General features: G+C 45.2%; 1 protein-coding gene across 3 annotated transcripts in view; it reads right to left on the bottom strand.

The window, feature by feature from the left end:
* Nucleotides 1-25,679, bottom strand: part of HERC4 (HECT and RLD domain containing E3 ubiquitin protein ligase 4) — a 144,405-nt gene that overhangs the window by 99,178 nt on the left and 19,548 nt on the right. For all 3 annotated transcript variants that reach the window (XM_075348783.1, XM_075348782.1, XM_075348784.1), the window contains exons 4-7: nt 23,360-23,436; nt 20,023-20,244; nt 19,802-19,893; nt 12,399-12,529 (exon numbers count right to left, since the gene is read on the bottom strand). In XM_075348783.1, the coding sequence (XP_075204898.1) occupies nt 12,399-12,529; nt 19,802-19,893; nt 20,023-20,244; nt 23,360-23,436 (522 nt within the window). The remainder of the gene's footprint in view (nt 1-12,398; nt 12,530-19,801; nt 19,894-20,022; nt 20,245-23,359; nt 23,437-25,679) is intronic.

Raw genomic sequence — 25,679 nt, forward strand, 5'->3', positions numbered from 1 at the left:
TTTTGGGTTGTTTTTTTTTTTTTTTTTATCACCAATGAGTGAAAAATACTGGTAAAAACTACAAGAAGAATTGACATGCTGCATCTTTGTGGTCACCACAACACTTCAGGGGTGGGGGGGGAGCAACTTGCACACAGCAAAAATTTCAGACTTTGCTAGGGAAGGAGATGCATGCAGTTTTGGGCAACCAACTGCACCCAAATATACAACAAAAAAGGCAGCTTGCGCATTGGGCCTTACAGTGGCATTCAGGCAATGTGCGCACTTTTATAAAAAAAAAAAAAAAAAAAAAAAAAAAAAAAAAAAAAGGAGGAGACATAGGAGGACAACATTGTGCAATTAAATTATTTTATGAGTAAATAAAAGCAAGCATCACTGGTAGTACTAAATAAAGTGCAAAATACCAATGCAAAATATAGTAATAAATTGGCCAGTGATGCTTAACATAGCATATTGAATATCCCAATACTACCCCAGTAAGTGGAAAACATCAATAACAGCTCTGAATAAAGTACCAAGAAAGTACAAAGTATAACATTAAGTGGATCCACTCCCCTCCAAGAAGAAGTGGGGTCTCTCACGAAACGTGCGTTGGGACAGGGTGTTCTATTCTGCACCTGTGACTGTTAGACTATTTGGTAAACATTACTGGCCAATTTAATGTCATCAATTTAGTAACTCTGTAATCGTGCTGACCTCAGGAATCATGGTCAGGTCATTTTTGCCACACAATTAATGCGTGGAAAAAACATTGGGGGAATTGCATTTTTTCCCCAACATTTCACTGCACAGAAATTATTTCCCCCCATTTTCCAAAACATTATATGGTAAAATGAAGTGTGTGTTATTCAAAACTGCATCCTGCAAAAATGATGCCCTCGTACGAGTGTCAGTAAAAAAAAATAAAAAAAAAAAAGGGGTTTTGAAAAAAAGCGGAAGAGAACGAAATGGCAAAAATGAAAAGATTTTTTTATTTTTACGCTGAGCGGGTACTTTTTAGCATGACGAGATTACGTTTTCAAGGAGACCATATTTATTAACATTTGATTTTTCTTGGTCGCTTCATTGGTGGTGGGGGGTGGGGGGACAGAAACCATGGGATAATCTGCTGCCAGCTGACACTAATATTACATGCTGAATTAAAATGGTCTCATCACCAGAAGACTATACCTCACCTACACCTTCTAGTATCAGGCCTCCTCAAATTTTGTTAGTGTCAGTTGTATGTGACTAAGATTTGAGTGTCAGGCCTTTTTCAGGCCATTCATTATAGGATAGGTTAGGCATTAACAGTTTCTCTTCTTTCTTTTACAGATGGATCTCTTATAGGATAGCAGTGTGTAATTGTGTAATCTGTTTTCACCCACGTAGTGGCAGAGGAGTACAGGCTGTAATTGGTCAGTCAATATCCTCTAGCTCCTGTACAGCTAGATCATGTACCTTGACGCAGTTGGTGACAACACAATGGTCTTTCAGCCTCGTGGTTTCCTGCCAGCCCGGTGGAGGTATAGGTCCTAGATGGTGGTGGTTTGTGCATTTGTAACTCTTGTTGTGCAGTCTCAGATTAAACTTGGGTGTAGCAGTGCTCTTTTCACATTCTAGTTTACTTTTTAAGATTAGTTTGTTTAGTGTGCTCACACCTCAAACCAATGAACATAAATAGTGGACCCTGCTCAATAGTGAATCAATAGTGCCAGCATGTGTGTCTGCCAAGCAGTGCACACCCCCCTGGTCAATTAGCGCAGTGGAGGTTCCCTCCAGCTTGTCAATCAACGGAGGCAGCATGCATACACCCTCTGGTCAAACTGGACATGTAATTGTGCCACATTGCGCTCTCCACGCCCCTTCCTGTCATTGGTCCCACTCTTTGGGAATGGCCCCGCCCTTTTTCCGGTGTTAGGGGCCACTTTTTCCTGGGTATGCACCTAGGATAGTTCCTCTTATCACTGCTCGGCTTGCTTCACACACCACCTTCATGCACTGGCTGGCCCCGAAGCCCTCGGTCACTCATGTTGGGAGTCTCACTGCGTTCTTAGACCTTAGCAAGCCTTGGACCAGGTAGGTGATTTCTTGTTAGGGAACTTGACACTTGCAGTATCCCTGCTGCTCCCCTTCTCTACTATCACAATTTAGTTTTCCAAGTAGTTACTGTGTTTTCCCGTTTTAGCATAAAGGTCAGAGTTAAGAGAAGAACCGTGGACGCTCGAATTTCCAGACTGAGCTAGTTACGACTGTTTGCACCTCATGCAAGGTCGGTTTTCTCTCAGACCAATCTCTAGTATATTAAAGCTCTACAGGTTCCTTCCTCCTCTGCCTATTGTTGCACAGGGGACTCCCACAGCCTGGGTAGGAGGAAGTGTCTTTCTCCCTGCAGACTCCTGGCCTTTATCTTTTGTGTATTCGGTACTTTGCTTGCGGAATTATTGTCTAGGGCCTTTATTACCAGTAGTATTAAGACCTGTGCCCAGTGTCACATCCACCAGCAGAACAGCATATGCACCTCAGATGGTGGAGGCTGTCTATGCAGCCCTGGATTGGTTTTGCCAGACTGCCTTGGTTACTCCTCAGTAAGCACACGTGTTTCAAGGCTTCAGTCCGTGGCGATACACACTTTTGGTACTACCGCAACTTTTTTTGTTACTTGTGCACTCCACTCAAATATCTCAACAGAGGTTTAAGTTTGCGGTTGTGAAGTATCTAACGGTTTCCTACTTGTCCTTAATACACTGACCACATTTTGAGTAAATCAGACCGAGCAGCTTCAGCTGTACAACCAGGCAACGTAAAGCCCACTTTACACGTTGCAATTAGTTGTACAATCGCATTTGCGATGTGACACGCCCAGGTTGCATACGGGATCTATGAGATTTCACGTTGGTCGTTCATTTGCTGTCACACGAGCGTTAGTAGTCTATGTTAAATTGGTCAATTTTGTGTGCGATCCTTTAGATCATGTGTTCTGTGACGTATGCATTGAGCACCTTTTTTTTTTTTTTATTTATTGACTTGCCAAGTGTGTGTAATGTGTAGGGATGCGTTTTTACTATGTCATCTGCCATTCAGCTCTGCTACATGGCCGCTGACAGCAGACACAGACAGCCATGTAGCAGAGCTGAATGGCAGATGACAGCAGACACAGACAGAGCCGCACTGTCAGAATGAACTCGGGTGAACTTCACCCGACTTCATTGTCATGCTGCGGCTCTGTCTGTGTCGCGCCCTGATTAGCGGTCACCAGTGAAGACTCACCGGTGACCGCTAATCTCCTGAGTGACTGAAGTGACCAGCCCTCTCTCATACTCACCAATCCCCGATCCCCGGCGCTGCACGGCTTTCTCACTGCTCCGGCGGCTTTTACTGTTTTGAAAAAGCCGGCCGCCCATTAAACAATTTCGTATTCCCTGCTTTCCCCGCCCACCAGCGCCTATGATTGGTTACAGTAAGACACGCCCCCACTCTGAGTGACAGGTGTCACACTGCACCCAATCACAGCAGCCGGTGGGCGTGTCTATACGGTGTAGTGAAATAAATAATTAAATAATTAAAAAAAACAGCGTGCGGTTCCCCCCATTTTTAAAACCAGCCAGATAAAGCCATATGGCTGAAGGCTGGTATTCTCAGGATGGGGAGCTCCACGTTATGGGGAGCCCCCCAGCCTAACAATATCAGCCAACAGCCGCCCAGAATTGCCGCATACATTATATGCGACAGTTCTGGGACTGTACCCGGCTCTTCCAGATTTGCCCTGGTGCGTTGGCAAATCGGGGTAATAAGGAGTTATTGGCAGCCCATAGCTGCCAATAAGTCCTAGATTAATCATGTCAGGCGTCTATGAGACACCCTCCATGATTAATCTGTAAGTTACAGTAAATAAACACACACACACCAGAAAAAATCCTTTATTAGAAATAAAAACACACACATATACCCTGGTTCACCACTTTAATCAGCCCCAAAAAGCCCTCCATGTCCGGCGTACTCCAGGATGATGCAGCGTCGCTTCCACCGCAGCTGCATGGAGGTGACCGGAGCCGCAGCAGACACAGCCGCTCCGGTCACCTCCACACAGCAAATGAACACAGCCGCGCGATCAGCTGCTGTCACTGAGGTTACCCGCGGCCACCGCTGCATCCACCGGTGGCCGCGGGTAACCTCAGTGACAGCAGCTGATCACGCGGCTGTCTTCATTTGCTGTGTGGAGGTGACCGGAGCGGCTGTGTCTGCTGCGGCTCCGGTCACCTCCATGCAGCTGCGGTGGAAGCGACGCTGCATCATCCTGGAGTACGCCGGACATGGAGGGCTTTTTGGGGCTGATTAAAGTGGTGAACCAGGGTATATGTGTGTGTTTTTATTTCTAATAAAGGATTTTTTCTGGTGTGTGTGTGTTTATTTACTGTAACTTACAGATTAATCATGGAGGGTGTCTCATAGACGCCTGACATGATTAATCTAGGACTTATTGGCAGCTATGGGCTGCCAATAACTCCTTATTACCCCGATTTGCCAACGCACCAGGGCAAATCGGGAAGAGCCGGGTACAGTCCCAGAACTGTCGCATATAATGTATGCGGCAATTCTGGGCGGCTGTTGGCTGATATTGTTAGGGTGGGGGGGCTCCCCATAACGGGGAGCTCCCCATCCTGAGAATACCAGCCTTCAGCCGTATGGCTTTATCTGGCTGGTTTTAAAAATGGGGGGGACCGCACGCCGTTTTTTTTAATTATTTAATTATTTATTTCACTACACAGTATAGACACGCCCACCGGCTGCTGTGATTGGGTGCAGTGTGACACCTGTCACTCAGAGTGGGGGCGTGTCTCACTGTAACCAATCATAGGCGCTGGTGGGCGGGGAAAGCAGGGAATACGAAATTGTTTAATGGGCGGCCGGCTTTTTCAAAACAGTAAAAGCCGCCGGAGCAGTGTGAATGCCGTGCAGCGCCGGGGATCGGGGATTGGTGAGTATATGAGAGAGGGGGATAGACTGACATGGACAGAGAGTGAGGGACAGAGATAGTGACTGACTGAGATTAGTGAATGACAGACATTGTGAGGCGCTTCAGAACGCAGCTTTTCAGCTGCGCTCTGAAGCAGACCTTTTTTAAGCTGCGGTGCAGAGCGCACACCTGCGCACATAGCATCAGACAACAAAATCGTATGAGGGATGTCACACGTTACAATTGACTAGGTTCGTGCAACAAAACGCTCAATTCTAGAGAATGATACGATGTGTTTGCGATCAACGGTTTTGCGTTCAATCCTGATCGCATGTAGCTGTCACACGCAGATACCTCACAAACGATGCCGGATGTGCGTCACTTACAACTTGACCCCAACGACGGATTGTGAGATATATTGAAGCATGTGTAGCGGGCTTTAGAGAACCCTGCAACTTAGATGCTGATGTTTACCATCCTGAGAAGGACAGACCCTCGAGCTAAGTCCATCAAATTGGATGAACTCTGTAGATAAAGCTGCAATCCAGATCTTATTCTGACCACCTTACAGAGTCAGACCTATCAGCTGAGACCTTCCAGCTGGGCAAATCCCACAGAGGACCCTGCAGACCCTGAGGTTTTTCGGAACGCCGTTTCTGAGGGAGTCAAACCTTCCAGATAAGACCTCACAACCACACAGATTCCATAGGTGATCTTACAACTCTGATACAAGGTGGACCACCTCCCATAGCAGGTAAGGTGGTGCATCGCAAAAGGGATACAGATGGCATTCAACTTCTTTCCTGGGTGAGACAGATCTGCTGCAGATTTTCTAAGCGCACCACATATTTAGAGATCTACAGAGCTCCAAGCAACTTACTCAGTGGTTCTGAATCCCCAGCAGAGACTTCTTTAAAGGAAGAGGGTCGCATGGGCTGTTTAGGCTATGTGCACACAGTGCGTTTTTCTCGGCGTTTTTGCGCGTTTTTCGGGTGCGTTTTTGGCCTCAAAACTGCATGACTTTGCTTCCCCAGCAAAGTCTATGAGTTTTCATTTTTGCTGTCCCCACACAGCGTTTTTTTTTCAGCTGCGTTTTTGTGGTGACCACAAAAACGCAGCATGTCAATTATTCCCGCGTTTTTCACTGCGCTTTTCATCCATTGAGTTCAATGGGATGTTGAAAGACGCAATGAGAAACGCAAATAGCTGCGTTTTGGTGCGTTTCTAAGACCAAAAACGCAGCTATAAACGCAGGAGGTGGGTAGTAAAGTGACGTGTACAGGAAGAGGATTCCTTCTGTCAGTATACAGAAGCGTGAATCCTCCCGGTACCGTCACCGCCGCTTCCATCTCCCGTCCTGTGCATGTATGCTGCCGTGCGGCGCCATGTCTGGGCGGGAGGTGGAAGCGGCTGCGAAATCAAAAGTGAACAGTAGAAAAAAAAAAAAAAAAAGTCAATGCTCACCTGTCTGCAGCCTCCCGGTGCCATGCCCGCTCCCATCTCCTCCCGGTACCGCCGCTCCGGCTGTGTGCAGACGGCCGGGAAAGCTCCGATGGATGCAGGACCTGGCGATGGATCACCTGATGCAGTCACCTGACGCATCAGGTGATCGTAAGTATCGCGGTGACGCCGGCGCCCGGCCGGTATCAGCGGATGCGTCAGGAGACTTCATCCCTGATTACCGGCAGCTGCTGCAGCGATCGGACAGGATCAGACTCCCGCCCCATCGCTGCAGGAAGCTGCCGGTAATCAGCACATAAGTGAGTATTATTTTATTTTTTTTTGCACCGATGCATCAGCTGATTGTATAATCGGCTTTTATACAATCAGCTGATGTGTGATGGGATTCAGGCACTTGATCCTGACACATCATCTGATCGCTTTGCCTTCCAGCAAACCGATCAGATGATATTGGATCCGGATTGGACGGCGCGGGACCCTGACCCAGGATTACTGCGGAGGGGGGGTTCTTTATTTCAATAAAGATGGAGTCACTAATTGTGTTGTGTTTTATTTCTAATAAAAATATTTTTCTGTGTGTTGTGGTTTTTTTTTATCTTTACTAGAAATTCATGGTGGCCATGTCTAATATTGGCGTGACACCATGAATTTCGGGCTTAGGGCTAGCTGATAATATACAGCTAGCCCTAACTCCATTATTATTACCCAGCTAGCCACCCGGCTTCAGGGCAGCTGGAAGAGTTGGATACAGCGCCAGAAGATGGCGCTTCTATGAAAGCGCCATTTTCTGGGGTGGCTGCTGGACTGCAATTCACAGCGGGGGTGCCCAGAAAGCATGGGCACCCTGCACTGTGGATTCCAATCCCCAGCTGCCTAGTTGTACCCGGCTGGACTCAAAAATTGGGCGAAGCTCACGTCATTTTTTTTTTAAATTATTTCATGAAATTCATGAAATAATTTAAAAAAAAAAAAAGGGCTTCCCTATATTTTTGGTTCCCAGCCGGGTACAAATAGGCAGCTGGGGGTTGGGGGCAGCCCGTACCTGCCTGCTGTACCCGGCTAGCATACAAAAATATGGCGAAGCCCACGTCATTTTTTTTGTTTGGGGGGGGCAAAGAAATCCTGCATACAGTCCTGGAAGGAGGATGCTGAGCCTTGTAGTTCGACAGCTGCTGTCTGCTCTCCTGCATACACTATTGGATGGAGGATGCTGAGCCTTGTAGTTCTGCAGCTGCTGTCTGCTCTCCTGCATACACTATTGGATGGAGTATACTGAGCCTTGTAGTTCTGCAGCTGTCTGCTCTTCTGCATACACTAGTGGAGAATGAAGAACACATTGAAGAAGGAAATGACATCAGACCTTTTTTTTTTTGTTCACTGATAAAAAACGCATAAAGACGCAGAGAGCAAAAACGCAGCAAAACGCAGCAAAAAAACGCACCAAATCGCGGCAAAACGCGTGCGTTTTTTGCCGCGTTTTTTCGACGCAGGTGCGTTTTTGTGCGTTTTTAGCGGCCAAAAACGCACAAAAACGCAGCGTCAAAAAGACGCACTGTGTGCACATAGCCTAAGACAGCGCGAGTATTACCTCACAGTCCTCTGGCCACTTTCCTGAGTTGATCAGACTTGCAAGCAGATTGCCTTCCAGTGGGTGTAGTGCTCAGGTGAGTCCCAGTATCCTGACTTAGCTCCCATGTGGAGGGCAGCTATGCTGTGTTCTCTCTTTGAAGTAGAGAAGTGCTCAGACTATCATCTGGCATGGTACACAAACCTAAGAGTTGAACCATTAGGCCAGAATCACACTTGCTAGTGCCTCGCATGTTTCTCGCGCGAGTCTCTCATGGTAGAACCCGGCATGGCCGCACAGTATGCATTTAGGAGCGTCTGAGCTGCATAGAGATACATGCAACCGACCCGCTCCTGTCAGGGGAGTGTGCGGCCAAGCCGGGTTCTACCATGGGAGACTCGTGCGAGTTACACGCGAGACACTAGCAAGTGTGATTCTGGCCTTAGCTCCAGTTTGGTCCTGTTAGATCGCTCAGGGTACTCAATTTGACCTCTCAAGGAGAGAACGGATCATCAGGCAGAGCTGCCCAAGTCGGACGTGATTGTACAAGTGAATCTGACTGTACTGAGAGTAAGAGAGAAACCTTTTAACCAAAGTCTTCTCATTTTTAGGTCAGAACGCACAGGTGAGTTATGACATGAAAACAGACCAGGTGGTGCTCTTTCCACTAACCTTAGCTGGGTCAACTTAGCGAGATCACTTGCAAGAGACCACTTGGTAGGTCGTTTGCACATGGATCAGGTGGTACTTTGGCTTCATGTTTGGAGAGTCGGTTCAGCTAATTCAGACCCCTCAGTAAGGTGTTTTTCTGGTGAAGAACACGTCTCTGAGCTCTAGGTGACTCAGACCTCTCAAACATTTCGGTTTGGTGAAGTTGCAGGTCTTTTGTGCATTTCTTCAAATTCCAGCTAGCATTTTTGTTTGGAAAAAGACTTCTCAGCTTATAGCATCCTTTTACCAGTACAGATAGCCGTACTCCGGGGTTTCCGCTGAAGGACTAGGGCTCCCTTTTGATTGAGGGGTCCAGCCTTTAGTTGCACCATTTCCTCTAATTCTAGCAGTGAGGGTTACTGACTTACCCGAGCAGGTCGATGTTGATTTACAGTTGTGGATGCAGATAGCTCACACTCATTTGGGCTTATTCAGCCAATAAGAAACCAACAAGTAAGTTACACCAGGATTGATGGTGCTTCAGTAGGGCGGTACTTGTTAGATGCATTAAGTGACTATTGAGGTCCCCCGTAGAGGCAGCTAATTCAGCACTTGGATTCATCCTTTAGGCTGTCCAGGTCTACACAATATCCTAGTTCTTGTCAGCTCCTACGGAGGTCTAGCCAGATTTATCTAATTTGGGTTAAAAGAGGTTGTCCACTATTTGACGCATTCTAGGTCATGAATGTCTGATCACCAAGGTCCGATATGTGACACCACTGCCGACCAGCTGTTCTTGGTCTCGGCAGCAGGAAATACTCAGTTCCGGGGCTGCTCCGTCTCCTGATGGGTACTGCATATCCGCCTACTATTCAAATCAATAGAAGGTGGATATGCAGAACCTGGCTTTAACCACTATCAGAAGATGGAGCAGCTTAGAGGCTGATCATTTCCAGCAACCTGCTGCTGCCGCCTGCACAGATAACAGCTGATTGGGGGTGCTGGGTGTCAGACCTGGGTCAATCAATCAGATTTTGATAAACATTGACCTATCCTTAGGAGGATAGGTTAAGTAGTGGACAACCTCTTTAAAAGCAATTTGTTCAGATGATCGACTTCCAGGGCTTTTTGAGATCTTAAGCCTCTGAGGGTCTCAATAAGCCTACTGTGTACACTAGAGCTTCCCTCACTAAGCGACAGGTAAGGGCAGACATCTGGGATCTTACACATTCCAGAGGAATTGTGGTCTCTCCTTATTAGGAGAGCATTCTTCTTTTCCCAGCTTGTATTGGAAATATTGAATGTTGGTTTAGCTTACTATTCTGCACTTTGAGTCCAGAACTCCTGTTCGTTGTGCAGATGCCCCCAGGCACCATCTATAGCATCCATTGGTTGTCCTCTTCTAGACAGTTTTTCCTGCCATTTATTTAGCACAGTTTTCATAGGTGAGAAACTATGGGCAGCACTCATATGGCATTATGCTTTTCAATTTTTTGCATGTCTAGATTGAACTAGGTTAGACTCCCAAAAGCCAGGTTTCTTTTTATAGGCTATGGGTAGGGACTGTCCTTTTGGGCAGGGACTGTCCTTTTGGGCAGGGAAGATTCAAGATGACCATAGCATACTATGGTCATCTTGAATCTTCCCTGCCCAAAAGGACAGTCCTGGGATTCGAGAGATCTCTATGGAGTCCTACCGCCTTCTTAGTATTTTTCATTCTTAGTAATTTTTCCTCTTTTTTCCCTAGACAATATGTTCTGGTGTTCAGCTACCTCCTTTCACCCTAGCGGAGCTCATAGTCTATTCAGCTCAATGAAGAGATTGCATTTTTTCCTTTTAGGTACTTACTCATCTCCCGGAGAGGTTCTCACATAGTCTGACGGAGTCACAGTTATGGCTGTCTCTCACAGCTCTGCTCAGATGCCTCGAGAGTCATCCTGGTATGCTCTGGCAGAGGTCCGACCGCCTCTAGGATGAGCATTGCTCACTTATTAGATCAGCCATTAGCGGGGCTCTTCCATTTAGGTTAGGGAACACACTGCTTGGGCTGTAGGAGATTCCAGGGTCATCCTTCACCTCCACTTCCGCAGATAAAAGTGTTGTCAGGAAGATACTGCAGGCAGCAGCTGCCCAGGTGACCGCTTAAGCAGAAGTGTGAAACTTCTGTGTTAACAGTATATCTGTGGTTCATTCCCACACCGCAGACAGCTTTATGACACAAAAATTAAGATTTGTGGTACTCTCCAAAAAATTTCTCTCGTAGTATAAGTGGGGGAGGGGGGTGGGGGGGTGGGACAGCTCCCACTCTTAGTGGCCTGGTGGGGAGTGCATTTACTTTGGCTTTTTCTCAGGCTGTAATAAGATTATCCTCTTTTTCTGTTTTGGCTTCTCCTACTGCCTTCTCACTAAACTGATGAGGCCTGATGTTAGCAGACAAGATATAATTCTGCTGAGGACAAGCTAATTTTCATTTAGTATGTAATAGTGTCAGCCACCAGTTGGCAGCAAACTGTTCTATGGTTTATGTGTCCCCCCAATGAAGGCTACGAGAATTTATTTTATTATTCTTTTAAATCTCTTAATTTTGAATGCATTTTATTTTTCAGGCGGTTTTAGGAAGCTTAATTTTAAATATTTTTTCACAATGTTCACTGAAAAGGTTAATGTCAGTTTTAAATATAGGGTAGTTCTGGATGCGGAAATAACAAATATGTACTTTTACTTTGTTTCATAAATATTTGTATTGGAGTAATTTTTATTTTTAAATTGTGATTTTTTTTTTTTTTTTTTTACTTAGTCCCTCTATGGGACTTTAACTTTTATTAATCTGATCACTGGTCTAGACCTGTCAGTTATTAGACCCGCCATTGTTACACTGGCAGAACGCCTTTTAAACCATGCTCGTGGTTTGGTTAAGAGGCCACCATAGCTGACAGACCAGTAGGACATTTGACCTCCTGCTGTCAAGTCAACCAACGGGTTCCTGTGATTGCATCATGCGAGTTCCAATGGGGTGAGATCTAAATGCTGCGTTCACTAGTGATGGCGACATTTAGAGGAATAAACAGCCAGTGGCGATGCAGCTGTGACAACAGGCTATCCCTTAAGCCGAGGTCCCGGCAGCGAATATATGTGCACAGTGGTACATCCATTTACAGGAATGCACTGAAAAATAGGACAACACTGGTGCTTCCAATGTCAGGAAGGGGTTACAAGCAGCAATTTAGGAGTTTCCATAGGAAATCACATCCTGATTACTGATACAAAACTTCACATGGAACTTAGCAGATCTGGGCTGAAGTCCTGAGGCATTGGTGCATGAAGCCTTACACATTTTGAGAGTCACTTTTAGGCTATGTGCGCACGTGTGCGTATTGCATGCAGTTACGCTGCGTTCTGCACCGTAGCGTAACTGCATGCGTCCTGCGTTCCCAGCATAATCTATGAAGATTGTGCATGAGACGTGCACACGTGGCGTATTAGAACGTAGCGATTCTGCTGCTGCCCGAAGCGTGCGTTCTAAGAAGTGACATGTCACTTCTTTCGTGCGCTTTGCATGCTGTCTATAGGGAGAGGCAGCAAGCAGAGCGTACGAATTCTGCAGGCACCAGACGCTTCAGAACGGAGCTTTTCAGCTGCGCTCTGAAGCGGACCTTTTGTGTGCGGTGCAGAGCGCACACGTGCGCACATAGCCTTATATATTTACAAGCATCCTGTTTAGAATTACTGTCATAAGGTGTATAATTATCTAATCCTAGCAATACCTGTCTAAACAACACTTACCTTCCACAAGCAATTTGCGTGACAATGCTTCCCATGAGTTCAAACACTTTCCTGGGGTTGATCTCGTGATTTGTAGAATTGTGACCAAGCTGTCCATAACCTCCAGCTCCAAAAGTAAAAACTCCTCCTTCCTAAACCAAAGAGCACAATTATTAACAAAAGCTAGATTGATTATAGGGTGGCCATACAGTTTCAATAGCTTTTGGCTCTACTATTGACTCCCCCATACATGTTCCTGCTCAGTTTAGCTGAGTGTGCATGTGTTTTCAATAGCCGCTAAGCTAAAGGCCCAGTCACACTAAACAACTTACCAGCGATCCCAACAACGATCCAACCTGATAGGGATCGCTGGTATGTTGCTAGGAGGTTGCTGGTGAGATGTCACACTGCGACGCTCCAGCGATCCCACCAGCAACCTGACCTGGCAGGGATCGCTGGAGCGTGGCTACACGAGTTGCTGGTGAGCTCACCAGCAACCAGTGGCCAGCCCCCAGCGCCGCGTGGAAGCGATGCTGCGCTTGGTAACTAAGGTAAATATCGGGTAACCAACCTGATATTTACCTTGGTTACCAGCGCACACCGCTGAGCGCTGGCTCCCTGCTCTCCTAGCTACAGTACACATGGGGTTAATTACCCGATGTGTACGGCAGCTACATGTGCAGAGAGCAGGGAGCCGCGCACACTGCTTAGCGCTGGCTCCCTGCTCTCCTAGCTACAGTACACATGGGGTTAATTACCCGATGTGTACTGCAGCTACATGTGCAGAGAGCAGGGAGCCGCGCACACTGCTTACCGGTGGCTCCCTGCTCTCCTAGCTACAGTACACATGGGGTTAATTACCCGATGTGTACTGCAGCTACATGTGCAGAGAGCAGGGAGCCGCGCACACTGCTTAGCGCTGGCTCCCTGCTCTCCTAGCTACAGTACACATGGGGTTAAATTACCCGATGTGTACTGCAGCTACATGTGCACAGAGCAGGATCCGGCACTGACAGCTGAGAGTGGCGGACGCTGGTAACGAAGGTAAATATCGGGTAACCAAGGTAAGGGCTTCTTGGTTACCCGATGTTTACTGTGGTTACCAGAGTCCGCAGAAGCCGGCTCCTGCTGCCTGCACATTTAGTTGTTGCTCTGTCGCTGTCACACACACAGCGATGTGTGCTTCACAGTGGGAGAGCAACAACTAAAAAATGGCCCAGGACATTCAGCAACAACCAACGACCTCACAGCAGGGGCCAGGTTGTTGCTGGAGGTCACACACAGCAACATCACTAGCAACATCGCTGTTACGTCACAAAAATTGTTCGTTAGCAGCGATGTTGCTAGCGATGTTGTTTAGTGTGACTGGGCCTTAAGGGTAAGGCTATGTGCCCACGGGGAAAGTGTCCTGCGGATATATCCGCACGACATTCCGCAGGTGCTCCCAGGAAACAGCACCACAACTTCTGTCTGTTTCCATGCTGCGGAATGTCGTGCGGATATGCTGCGGGCATTCTGCATTGAGGATACAGTGCCATGGCTTCGGCACTGCATCCTCAATGCAGAACAAGTGCTGCCGTGATCGGGGAAGTTTATACTTACCTCCATCATGCAGCACCTCGCTTTCCGGCGGCCGGGTCACTCTGTCAGCGTCTGGTTTCACTGTGCTGGAGGTGGGCAGGCCTGAACTAGTCCGGCTGTCACATGACCGGAGTTCGTGCAAGCTCCGCCCACCTCTTCCTTCCTGTACCTGGCTGGATCCACCGCGCTGCTGCCGCTACACCGGACGGAGAAGTGACTCGGGTCTCTATCAAGGCAGGTAAGGATATGGGACCCTGCGAAGAAATCAGCTACAATAATTGACATGCTGCAGATTTTTCCGCATGGAAATCCGCACGATTTCCGCTGCGGAAAAATCCGCAGCGTGGGCACAGCATTTCCCAAATGCCATAGAAATGGCTGGGGAGTAGCTGTGCTGCAGATTTTCGGAAAATCCGCGGCTTTTCCGCGAGAAATCCGCGGCAAAATCCGCGCATTTTCCGCAGCGTGGGCACATAGCCTAAGGCCGCGGATTTTGCTGCGGATTTCTCGCGGAAAAGCCGCGGATTTTCCGAAAATCTGCAGCACAGCTACTTCCCAGCCATTTCTATGGCATTTGGGAAATGCTGTGCCCACGCTGCGGCTTTTTCCGCAGCGGAAATCGTGCGGATTTCCGTGCGGAAAAATCTGCAGCATGTCAATTATTGTAGCGGATTTCTCCGCAGGGTCCCATATACTTACCTGCCTTGATAGAGACCCGAGTCACTTCTCCGTCCGGTGTACAGCAGCGCGGTGGATCCAGCCAGGTACAGGAAGGAAAAGGTGGGCGGAGCCTGCACGAGCTCCAGTCATGTGACAGCCGGAGCTAGTTCAGGCCCGCCCACCTCCAGCACAGTGAAACCAGACGCTACCTGACAGTGACCCGGCCGCCGGAAAGAGGTGCTGCATGATGGAGGGAAGTATAAACTTCCCCGATCACGGCAGCACGTGTTCTGCATTGAGGATGCAGTGCCGAAGCCATGGCACTGTATCCTCAATGCAGAATGCCCGCAGAATATCCGCACGATATTCCGCAGCATGGAAACAGACAGAAGTTGTGGTGAGGTTTACTGGGAGGACCTGCGGAATGTCGTGCGGATATATCCGCAGGACAAAGGATCTGGCATGTTTAAAGTCAACACGACTGCTCCTTTATTCCCTCAACATCTGCAGAATGAGCTTGGATACCCCTATGTACATCATATAGGAGCTCCAATCAATATCTGACAAGACACAATTAACACACTTAAATGACATCCCATCGCCCCTCCACTGCACATGGGAGTGCAACCATGGCGCCAGGGGAATACTGAAGACCCCCGTTGCTAACATCTTAGTTCTCAAATGAAGTTCATTCAAAACCACAACTCCTCACAGAAAAAAAAAAGTCCTCATATAGCTAGGTCAATGGAAAAAAAAAACAAAAAAAAATAAAAAATTGCATGGTCCCAAAGTCCACCTTTAGGCCTCATTCACACAATGTTTAAGGACATACGTGGAAACCCCCCCCCCCCCCCCCCAAAATCAAAAACAAAAAACATTGTACCTGTATCAGTGTACAGTCCGTGTGTGTTTTCACTATCATAGCTTCTCCTATAAATTGTAATATTAAATACGTACAGCATGCGGATTGTGCACTGATACCACCCGGTGTGCCGTAAGTGTTTATCAGGGACTCTTTAGTTCTTGCATCTGTGTATGTACCTGTTGTAAGGTTTTTATTTATTGCTTCATTGGAGGAGACCGGAGACCATGGGTGTATGGTTCTGGCACTAGGAGGCTAAGGCTGTGTGTGCACTAGGCATTTTTTTCACGCTGCGTTTGTGCGCAAAAACGCACCCGTATTTTTACCGCGGGTGTGTTTTTGGCTGCGATTTTGTGCACTGCATTCAATAAGTGAAAAATGCAGAAATAATTGACATGCTGCGTTTTTGTGGTCACCACAAAAACGTAGCTACCAAAAAAAAAAAAAACCCGCTGTGTGCGGACAGCACTTCTGAAAACCCATAGACATTGCTAGGGAAGCAATGTCACAGAGTCTTCAGCACAAAAACGTGGTAAAAACCGCCACAAAAAAAACGCCGCAAAAATGTCTAGTGCGCACAAGGCCTAACACTCCGAAAAAAGTCAGCTCCTCATCAGCAGGTCACACCCACCAACTGACAAAAAGCCAACTAGTTCGTCAGAAAGCAGGAGGAGAAGCAACAGAAAGCAAAAGTTATAGGCAGACCAAACAAATTCAACAAGGGCCGGAGCTGTATCCACCAATGAAGGCTCCAAGAAAGATTTTATGCGGAGTACCCAAAATAGCTTCATTAGGACACACAGGAGACCATGGAACGTACAATAGCAGTCCCCAGGGTGGAAAGAACAAGAGGCAGAGGACAAACAAAACAAACCAAACAAACACACACACACCATCTCAGGTTGGAATTCAAGCCATTGACGCTTGCAGGACCTTTTCCACTGAGGTTCGCATCTGACGAGGCATAGGTGTGAACTCTGTAGAACTAGGAGAATTTATGAATAGAATACCAGGTTGCAGGCATGCAGAGCTGCAGAAAGGAGGCCTAATACCCAGTGAGCCCCCACAGCAGTCAGCATGGGTGGAGTGAGTCAATCCAGAGTAAGAGCTTTCTGTGCTGTGCTTTATCAGTTCAGCTTCCAGAATGAATCAAACGAGCAATGGTGGCCTTTGAAGCAGGAACACCTATGCGATGACCCTCAGGAATCACAAACCGGGAATCTAAGCCTCTGAAAGCTACTTCTAGAAAGACAGACGCAGTGCTCCTATAAAGATCCAACTTATTAGTGTCCGCTCTAGAGGGTGGGACGGAGATGGGTAGAATGAAGGACACACATATCCCTAATAGGTTCAAAGGAGGACCCTAAAGAACATCCAGCATCAAGTTGAGGTGCCAAGGGTCTACAGGGGCTGATAAGGAGGAACGGAATGGGAGGCTCCCTGTAGGACGTTTTTAATCTGAGGGTGAGATTTGATGGAATTGAAGGACAGACCGGATTCAGAACACCAGTAAAAAAGGCCAAAAGACAGGGAAGACAAAAATGACAGGGGGCAGTCTGATTGGATTTGCACAAGCTAAAAAAAGGCCTTCATGTGTGCTGACATATGCGAGAGGAAAAAGGGCTTCCTTGCCTTGATCATGGTTTACATAACCTTGTCGGAAAACCTTGCAGACTTCAATACTGCGGCTTCAACATCCATGCCATTAAAAACAGAGACTGAATTCTGGTGACACAAAGCTGAAAATTGACCAGCTTGGCACTGGTTGGTAGGTGTAACCTGCTGAGGAGGTGGTAAATTTTTGTGCCTAGCGTCAGCAGCATACACCCATGGTTTCCTGTGTCCCCAATGAAGCGATAGAGAAAAATTGATGCAACACATATGTACAAGACACCATCTGAATGAGGCCTTAGATTGAACAAGGAGAACCAGTAGAACCCTGGATAGTACAGCAGTCAGGGGCACTGTACGATTCCAAAAGATCAAGTTGACAATTGTCAGATATTGTCTGCCACTAATCTGTACGTGCTGATTTTGCAGCATATTGACTTTAGAAATTGCATTAATATCCAAGGACATTGTAAATTCCAACAGATTTCCAGTGCTGATTCCAAAGCCATTTCACCACGTGTAAACATGGTGAGTCTTATATCTAACTAGCTGTACTACCCGGCTTCGCCCGGGTTAATAACTGCTGTTAACAAAATAGAATGTATTAACAAAAATTTATTCTGCACACAAAAACCACAAAACAAATAGAAATGTAATTATTAAAAGACAAAAACTAAGCTAATAGCAGCATTTCACAACATATATTTATTTCAACACCCCAGATATTCCCCACAGATTTAACTAAATTGGCCAAGTAATATGCCCCGTCTGCCTCTTTCCCCATCTGCCAGTCTGTGTCTCTATATCCAGGTCTGATCCAGGTCTGTGTCTCTATATCCAGGTCTGTGTCTCTATATCCAGGTCTGTGTCTCTATATCCAGGTCTGTGTCTCTATATCCAGGTCTGTGTCTCTATATCCAGGTCTGTGTCTCTATATCCAGGTCTGTGTCTCTATCCGTCTCCCCACAGACATCTTATTACCTCACACATAAGCTTCTTATACTATGAATGTCCTTTGTTCCTATAGCATGCATTTTTCCCGCGGTTTTGGTGCGTTTTTTTACCGCAGGTGCGGTAATCTTCAACTCCCAGAAGTTTCTCAAGAAATTTTCTTGAGAAAAATCACTTTTCTAGTGCGCACAGAGCCTTAAAACGGCAAAAAAATTCCAAATGCGGAAAAATTGCAAAAAAAGTGCAATTGCAATATTGTTTTTTGAGATATTTTATTCACAGTGTTTCATGTATGATAAAACTGATGTATCGCTGTGATGCCTCAGGTCGGTGCGAGTTTGTAGACACCAAACATGAATTGGTTTACTTTTATCTAAGGGGCTAAAAAAAAAAAAAAATCAAAAGTTTGTCCGAAAAAAGTGGCGTACGTTTAGCGTCATTCCGTGACGACAAGTAGCATTCTCATTTTTCGGGATCTATGGCTCAGTGACTGCTAATTTTTTGCGTCTCAAGCTGACATTTTTAAATGGTACCATTTTTGTGCAGATGCTACATTTTGATCGCCTGTTATTGCATTTTGCGCAAAATTAGTGGTGACCCAAAAAAAACAATTTTGGCGTTTGGATTTTTTTTGCCGCTATGCTGTTTACCGATCAGAGTAATTGATTTTATTTTTGATCGGGCGTTTCTGACCGCGACGATGCCAAATTGTGTATATTTCTTATTTTTTTAACCCTTTAATTTTCAATGGGGTGGGGGTGGGGTAATTTGAACTTTTAGTTTGTTTTTTTAATTTAATTTTCAAAACTTTTTTTTTTTAAAACTTTTTTTATTTTACTAGTTCCCCTAGGGGCTATAACGATTAGCTGTCTGATCGCTCATTCATTTCTCCTGATCAGAGCAGCATCGCTCAGACCGGGAAAAATGATTATCTCTTGTAACAGCCAGTACTCGGCTGTTTGCTTACAGGACCTTAGTCATGTGAGTACAGAAGTCCTACCATGACAACCACCGGATCCACGTGATCACGTCATGTGACTTCAGGTGGAGGCTTTGTGAGTAAAGTTATAGCGCGATCGCTATTATAATGGTATTGTCACATATTGACAGCACCATTTAAGAGGGTTAAAAGGTACAAGCGGAATGCAATTCCGCTCATGCCTGGCAGGCACACATGTCAGCTGTAGAAATCAGCTGAGATGTGCGCCAATCTCCCCCTGCTGCCGGATTAACACTGACTGCTAGGACGCAAGATTACTGCCCATGGTCGTTAAGGGGTTAAACCCACTGCCACATCACAGCGAACCTTTAACTTGGTCCCTAACTGCCACGTGGGAAGCAACCTAGCTGACCTATAGCCCCGGGGTACTTGGTGTTGCTGCTGTGTGGCAACCATTGTTTCTGTGCCTGTGGGTCGGTGTAGCATAGAATCATGGGGGCTTCGCCTTGCCATACGAGTACAGTGGTGCACCTAGGAGCTAGTCCCTGGTGGCATGGTGACACTATGGCAGTGGTCATGATACAGCACGCCACCTTATAGGTTAGAGACCCACTGAGGGGGTTCGCCATTATGGGACAGTGGGCTTTATGTATTTTGATCAAAATATTATCAGAACATATATTCCTTAGTGTAAAAGAAAATGTAAAAGTATAACCAATGGCATAAACCGGTAGTAAAAACAAACAATCTGATCTAGCAGGATACGCTCATTCTCTTGGGACATGTTTGTGGCGGCGTCTTGTCCTGACTTGTCCTTACCTTTGTTAGTGCAGCGGTATGATCTTCACCACAGCAGATATGTGCAATTTTCTGACTTCGCAATGATTTCAGGAGACACGGACAAGCTCTGTCTGTAGGTAAAAAGAGTGATGTGTGAAAGACCACTTTGTGTGTTACGAATGACAGCGGTAGCCCAATAACAGATGGAAAACATATAATAGGCACTTTAATCAGCCCTATATACTATAACTATTTCTTACCCATTTCATCGTTGAGACCAAGCTGGCCAAATTTGTTCCGTCCCCAACCAAAAACTGCTCCTGATGGTGTCAGAGCAAAACTATGCGCTCCCCCAGCTGCAATCTGGCGAAAAGGGATCCCAGGTAAAGACTTCAAGGGTCTAGGCGTCATTTCTTTCTTGCACTCGGAGCCTAATCCAAGCTGGCCATATCTGTTGTCTCCCCAAACAAAAATTACACCTTCTGTGGAATAGAACATATAAGAAAATAAAATATACAAGTTTACTTTAAAAAGATAAATTTCACACTTTAAAAGCAAATGAAAACTTTACACAATGGCTGAATACTTTTTTTCTTTATAACATTAAGGCTAAGACCGCACTTTGCGTTTCCACCTGCATTTCAGGTGCCTTTTTGGTCCGTTTTGAGAAGCACCTTTTTCATGCCAAAAGGCATGCGTTTTGATTTTCCAGCAAAGTCAATGGAAAATGGGGATTTCTAGACCGCACTTTGCGTTTCTAAACGCTGCGTTTAAGTTGCATATTTTGTGGCAAAAACCATGCGTTCAAAGAAGCAGCAGGTCAGTTGTTTTTGCCATTTTGGGTGCGTTTTGCTAACATTGAAGTCAATGAGAAATGGCAAAAACCAAGATTCCTTCAAATTCCTGCGTTTTACCTGCTTTTTCAGTGCAGAAAACATGCGTTTTAGACTACCAAAACGCATGCTTTTTGGACAACAAAATAATGATTTGATATGTCCCTTTACACACACACATAATCCGACAATTAAATTTAAGGAAAATATGCATTTATTGCTATTTTAGCGATAAAATGTATATTACCGCTAGAATTTTATGAAATATCTATTTACATTATTTTTCCCATTAATATAGATTTGATCCTTTTTTTCTTTTTTCATTCTGACTAAACTTTATTAAGCAGTGTCTTGATGTTCAAAACGCATCTGTCAAAACGCAGATGAAAAAGCATGTAAAAAGCGCTGAAAACGCATCAAAAACACGGTAAATACGCATGCGTTTTCAGCGCTAAAGTTCTGAAAAAGGCAACTTTGGTCAAATCAATTAAGCCCAAAACGTGCGTTTAGAAATGCAAGTAGGAGAACGCAAAGTGCGTTCTTAGCCATAAGGAGACTAACATGGAGCAGAGTAGCCATACATTACGTAAAATAGCGATTTCACAGATTAGACCTAACAACTTCTCACCTGGGGAGATCGCCCTCCTAAAACAATTTGTGGCGGGTGCACTATTCTAAATAATTAAGGTGGTATGATAAATACGGCTTGTAAAAAAACTGCTCATGTTATATTAGAGAATCACCAATCAAGAAAAAGATAAATAAATCTGAAACATTCAATAAAAAGTGGCTGAAACTGATGCTAAATCCCTTCACCCTGAAGACGCTTCTCACTTTTCCTGTTAACCCCTTCAGCCCCCGGGCACTTTCCGTTTTTGTTTTTTGTTCCCCTTCTTCCGAGAGGCGTAACTTTTTTATTTTTCCATCAATCTTGCCATATGAGGGCTTGTTTTTTGCGGGACGAGTTGTACTTTTAAATGAAACCATAAGTTTTACCATATAGTGTACTGGAAAACGGCAAAAAAATTCCAAGTGCGGAAAAATTGCAAAAAAAGTGTGACCGTACAATAGTTTTTGGGATATTTTATTCACTGTGTTCACTATATGGTAAAACTGAGGTATCTATGTGATGCCTCAGTTCAGTGCGAGTTTGTAGACACCAAACATGTATAGGTTTACTTGTATCTAAGGGGTTAAAAAAAATTCACAATATTGTCAAAAAAAAGTGGCGCACGTTTTGCGCCATTTTCCAAAACCCGTAGCGTTCTCATTTTTCGAGATCTGAGGCTCAGTGATGGCTTATTTTTTGCGTCTCGACCTAAAGTTTTTTTAACGGTACCATTTATGCGCAGATGCTACGTTTTGATCGCCTGTTATTGCATTTTGCGCAAACTTTGCGGCGACCAAAAACGTAATTTTGGCGTTTGGAATTTTTTTTGCCGCTACGCCGTTTACTGATCAGATTCATTGATTTTATATTTTGATAGATCGGGCATTTCTGAACGCGGCGATATCAAATATGTGTGTATTTTTTATTTTTTTAACCCTTTAATTTTCAATGGGGTGAAAGGGGGGTGATTTCAACTTTTAGGTTTTTTTAAAACTTTTTTTTTTTTTACTTTTTTTTATTTTACTAGTCCCCTTAGGGAGCTATAGCGATCAGCAATCCGATCGCTCTGCACTGTCTGCAGATCTCAGCTACAGAGCTGAGAACTGCAGATTTGCTGCTTTACTTTCAATGCCGGCTGTATTCCGGCATTGAGAGGAAGTCAGACATTTTAGCTACAGGCGTCATCACATGACCCTGTGCTACCATGGCAACCTCCGAAAGTCACGTGATCATGTCACGTGACTTCCGGTGGGGGCGGGGCAAGTGACCGTCATGGTGGCGCCCATATACATATCGCTGCCAGATTTTGGCAGCGAAATTTAAGGGGTTAATGGCCGCGGGTGGAAGCTAGCAGGCACACGTCAGCTGTTTACAGCTGATATGTGCGCGGATCGCCGCCGCCTGCCGGCGGCAGGAGGCGGGACTTACCGGCACACGATCCATGACGTACCCAGTACGTCATGGGTCGTTAAGGGGTTAAAATACCCTTAGGAAGTTCAATATTACAAAACCCCCACATTTTTAGATGTGCTTTATTAAGAAAATATTAGGTCAGTCGCCTATTTATTCATTTACTTACTGCTTTAAATCACTAAATATCACATTAGGGTTGTAGGATAACAGCAGTATGAAGGCTTTGGTAACATGCCATCTGTACATCGGTTCATGGGGAGCTATGCATCACTTATACAGGTACCAGAAATTCCTGTATGTTGAAATTGCATTTAACTGTTCTACATATGCTCTTAATAGAAGACAACAGAAATGCCTATCACAGTTACTGATTATTATTAGACAGCTCCCATCACACACACAAGATTACAGCTTAGCCTCTTTTACTGTATTTATGCGTCCAAGTCATTGCCAATTTAAATAGAATATAAACAGAGGAAAATAGTCAGATTGCATTCCCCAAAAGGCAGACATGTGATCCTGTGCTAATGCCTCTTGGGATTATATTAGAGTGAGCAGAAGCACACGTGAGACTGAACTCTTGGGAACTGAGTATAACGTGAAAAACAGAGTGATATCCAAAGGGGATACTATAATTAAAAAGTTACATCTCTTTTCAATGTAAAAATCTCTGAGCCACAAGAAATCTTGGTAATCTAACGTTCAACGCACTATATACTAATGCTGCTATTAACACATTACCTCTGGAGAGTGAAATTGAGTGATTATGACCACAGGCAACCTGCGCGATCTGAACATCAGATAAACTCTTTATATTCCTAGGGCAAAAAATAAAATATGGTAAGAACAAGGAATTAAAGACGGCTAATAAAGTAAATACGGTGTCACAGCACTTTGAGGAAAGAACACAGTCTCAGTACACAAGTTAAAGGGAACCTGTCAGCAGAGAGACCTGAATGTAACAATGTATCACTTAGATTACTGGGTGCAGCCATTCTGACACAATCGGAATTTTTAGCTTTAGCCATATAGCAAAGCTAATTGTCCCATCCACACCAGGTTCTCAATAGAGATTCACACCTCACTGTCAATGTTCCATCAGAAGTGGTGGCATGCTGGGCTGGACTGCCATGTGTGACATTGTAGCCCAGCAATGATAAACGTCCTGCTGCTTATACAAACACAGCAAATAAACAGATCAGACCTTGACAACACAGGTATCCCCAAACTCTGTTAACCCTTGCAGCAGCTTACATAGCAAAAACCTGCTGACAGATTCCCTTTAAAGCATCGGTCACCAGATTTCACAATACAAGTTGCATACATTAAACAGATTTCTTAGACCTGATGAGACTGTATATTTATAAACGTTTGAAATAAATCTCTGCCCATCTCGCTGGATTGGCAACTCCTTAAGAATCCCTTCTATTTCTGCTGAGATCGACGATTACTACAAGCTGTAGTTATCAGTAGGGAAAAATGTTGTGAATTTTGGCATTTTCACGCCACTTTGCAAGTCATTGTGATGGAGCGTAAAAAGAATACGGCGAAGTCCGCTCTTCTAATTCATGACGAGTTGTGGCATACCTACTCTAGTCTCCACCACGTCAGATGCCGTGGGATCATCCGCTCTCACATACATATTGCATTATGATCCAGTTATCGACCACGACGAACAGAATGGCCACATGCCTCTTGACCAAATATCAAAACTATAGATGGACTAATTTTGAAAGATTATACAACCATTCTGACATGGATTTTCAAAACAAGTCTCAATGGGTCTAAGATCTTTTTATTACTGTACACAGTTTTTACTGACAAATTGCTTTAAAAGGGTGTTTAAATTAATAAAAATGCTCTTGAAAGCAACAGCATTTATTAAAACAATCATACAAATTATGAATTATTTGTGCAGTTTGATATCCTGTTACACAGGATGTGGATTACTTCCATCACGCGTGACCGTAGCGTTGTCCAGCCTTATCTGGACCTCCTCCCTGCAGTGAATTGGTGGGGGACATAGACATAGTCCAGCCAGGTTTACATGGTAATGCGATGTCTTGTGAGAGAGAGATAAGCTCCATCCGTCCTTGGTCAACAGGACAAAGTGTGTAATCTAAAGATTATTTTAAAAGAGGCTGTGAATTCTTATTTCCTTAACCCCTTCACCTCCTGAGTCTGTTTTGACCTTCCTGACCAGACCAAGGGTGGGATGTTTACGTCCTGCTCATCTCCGCCCCTCCGCTTCTATTGGCCGGCTGCTGTGTGACGTCGCTGTGACGCCGAACATTACTCCCCCTTCAGGAAGCGGATGTTCGCCGCCCACAGCGAGGTCGTATGGAAGGTAAGTACGTGTGATGAGGGGCTACAGCACTGTGCGACACGGGCAACAAATTGTCCGTGCCGCAAAAAACGATGGGGGCAGGTGCGATCGCAAATTAATTGAAACATGTAAAGCAGCCTTTATCTAGAGGTGTGGTGAGCATCTTGAAACCACTGGTGCTTATCAGAATTTTACGACATTGAATCCTGAAAATGGAGGGGGAAAAAAAAAAAAAAAAAAAAAAAAAAAAAAGCAGGGCTCGGAAGGGAAGGAGCACAAACTGAATTCTGGAGCACAATAGATTGCAGACATGTCACATATGAACAGCCCCTGACATGTCAACATGGTAGAAACCCCCACAAGTGACCCTATTTTAGAAACTGCACCTCTGAAGAAATTCATCTAGTGGTGGTGTGAGCATTTTTAAACACAGGCGATTCACAGAATTTTATAATTTTTGACTGGGTAAGTGAAAAAAAAAAGAATTTTGTTTACTTACCGTAAATTCTTTTTCTTACAGTTCCGTATTGGGAGACCCAGACCATGGGTGTTTAGCTTCTGCCTCCGGAGGACACACAAAGTACTACACTTAAAAGTGTAGCTCCTCCCTCTGAGCTTATACACCCCCTGGTGAGCAGACCCAGCCAGTTTAGTGCAAAAGCTGAAGGAGAATAGCCACCCACAAGTAGAACAGAGCAAGAGCCGGAACAACCGGAGACTGTCCACGACAACAGC

This window comes from Anomaloglossus baeobatrachus, chromosome 5 (genome assembly GCF_048569485.1).
Source record: "Anomaloglossus baeobatrachus isolate aAnoBae1 chromosome 5, aAnoBae1.hap1, whole genome shotgun sequence".
Lineage (NCBI taxonomy): Eukaryota > Metazoa > Chordata > Amphibia > Anura > Aromobatidae > Anomaloglossus > Anomaloglossus baeobatrachus.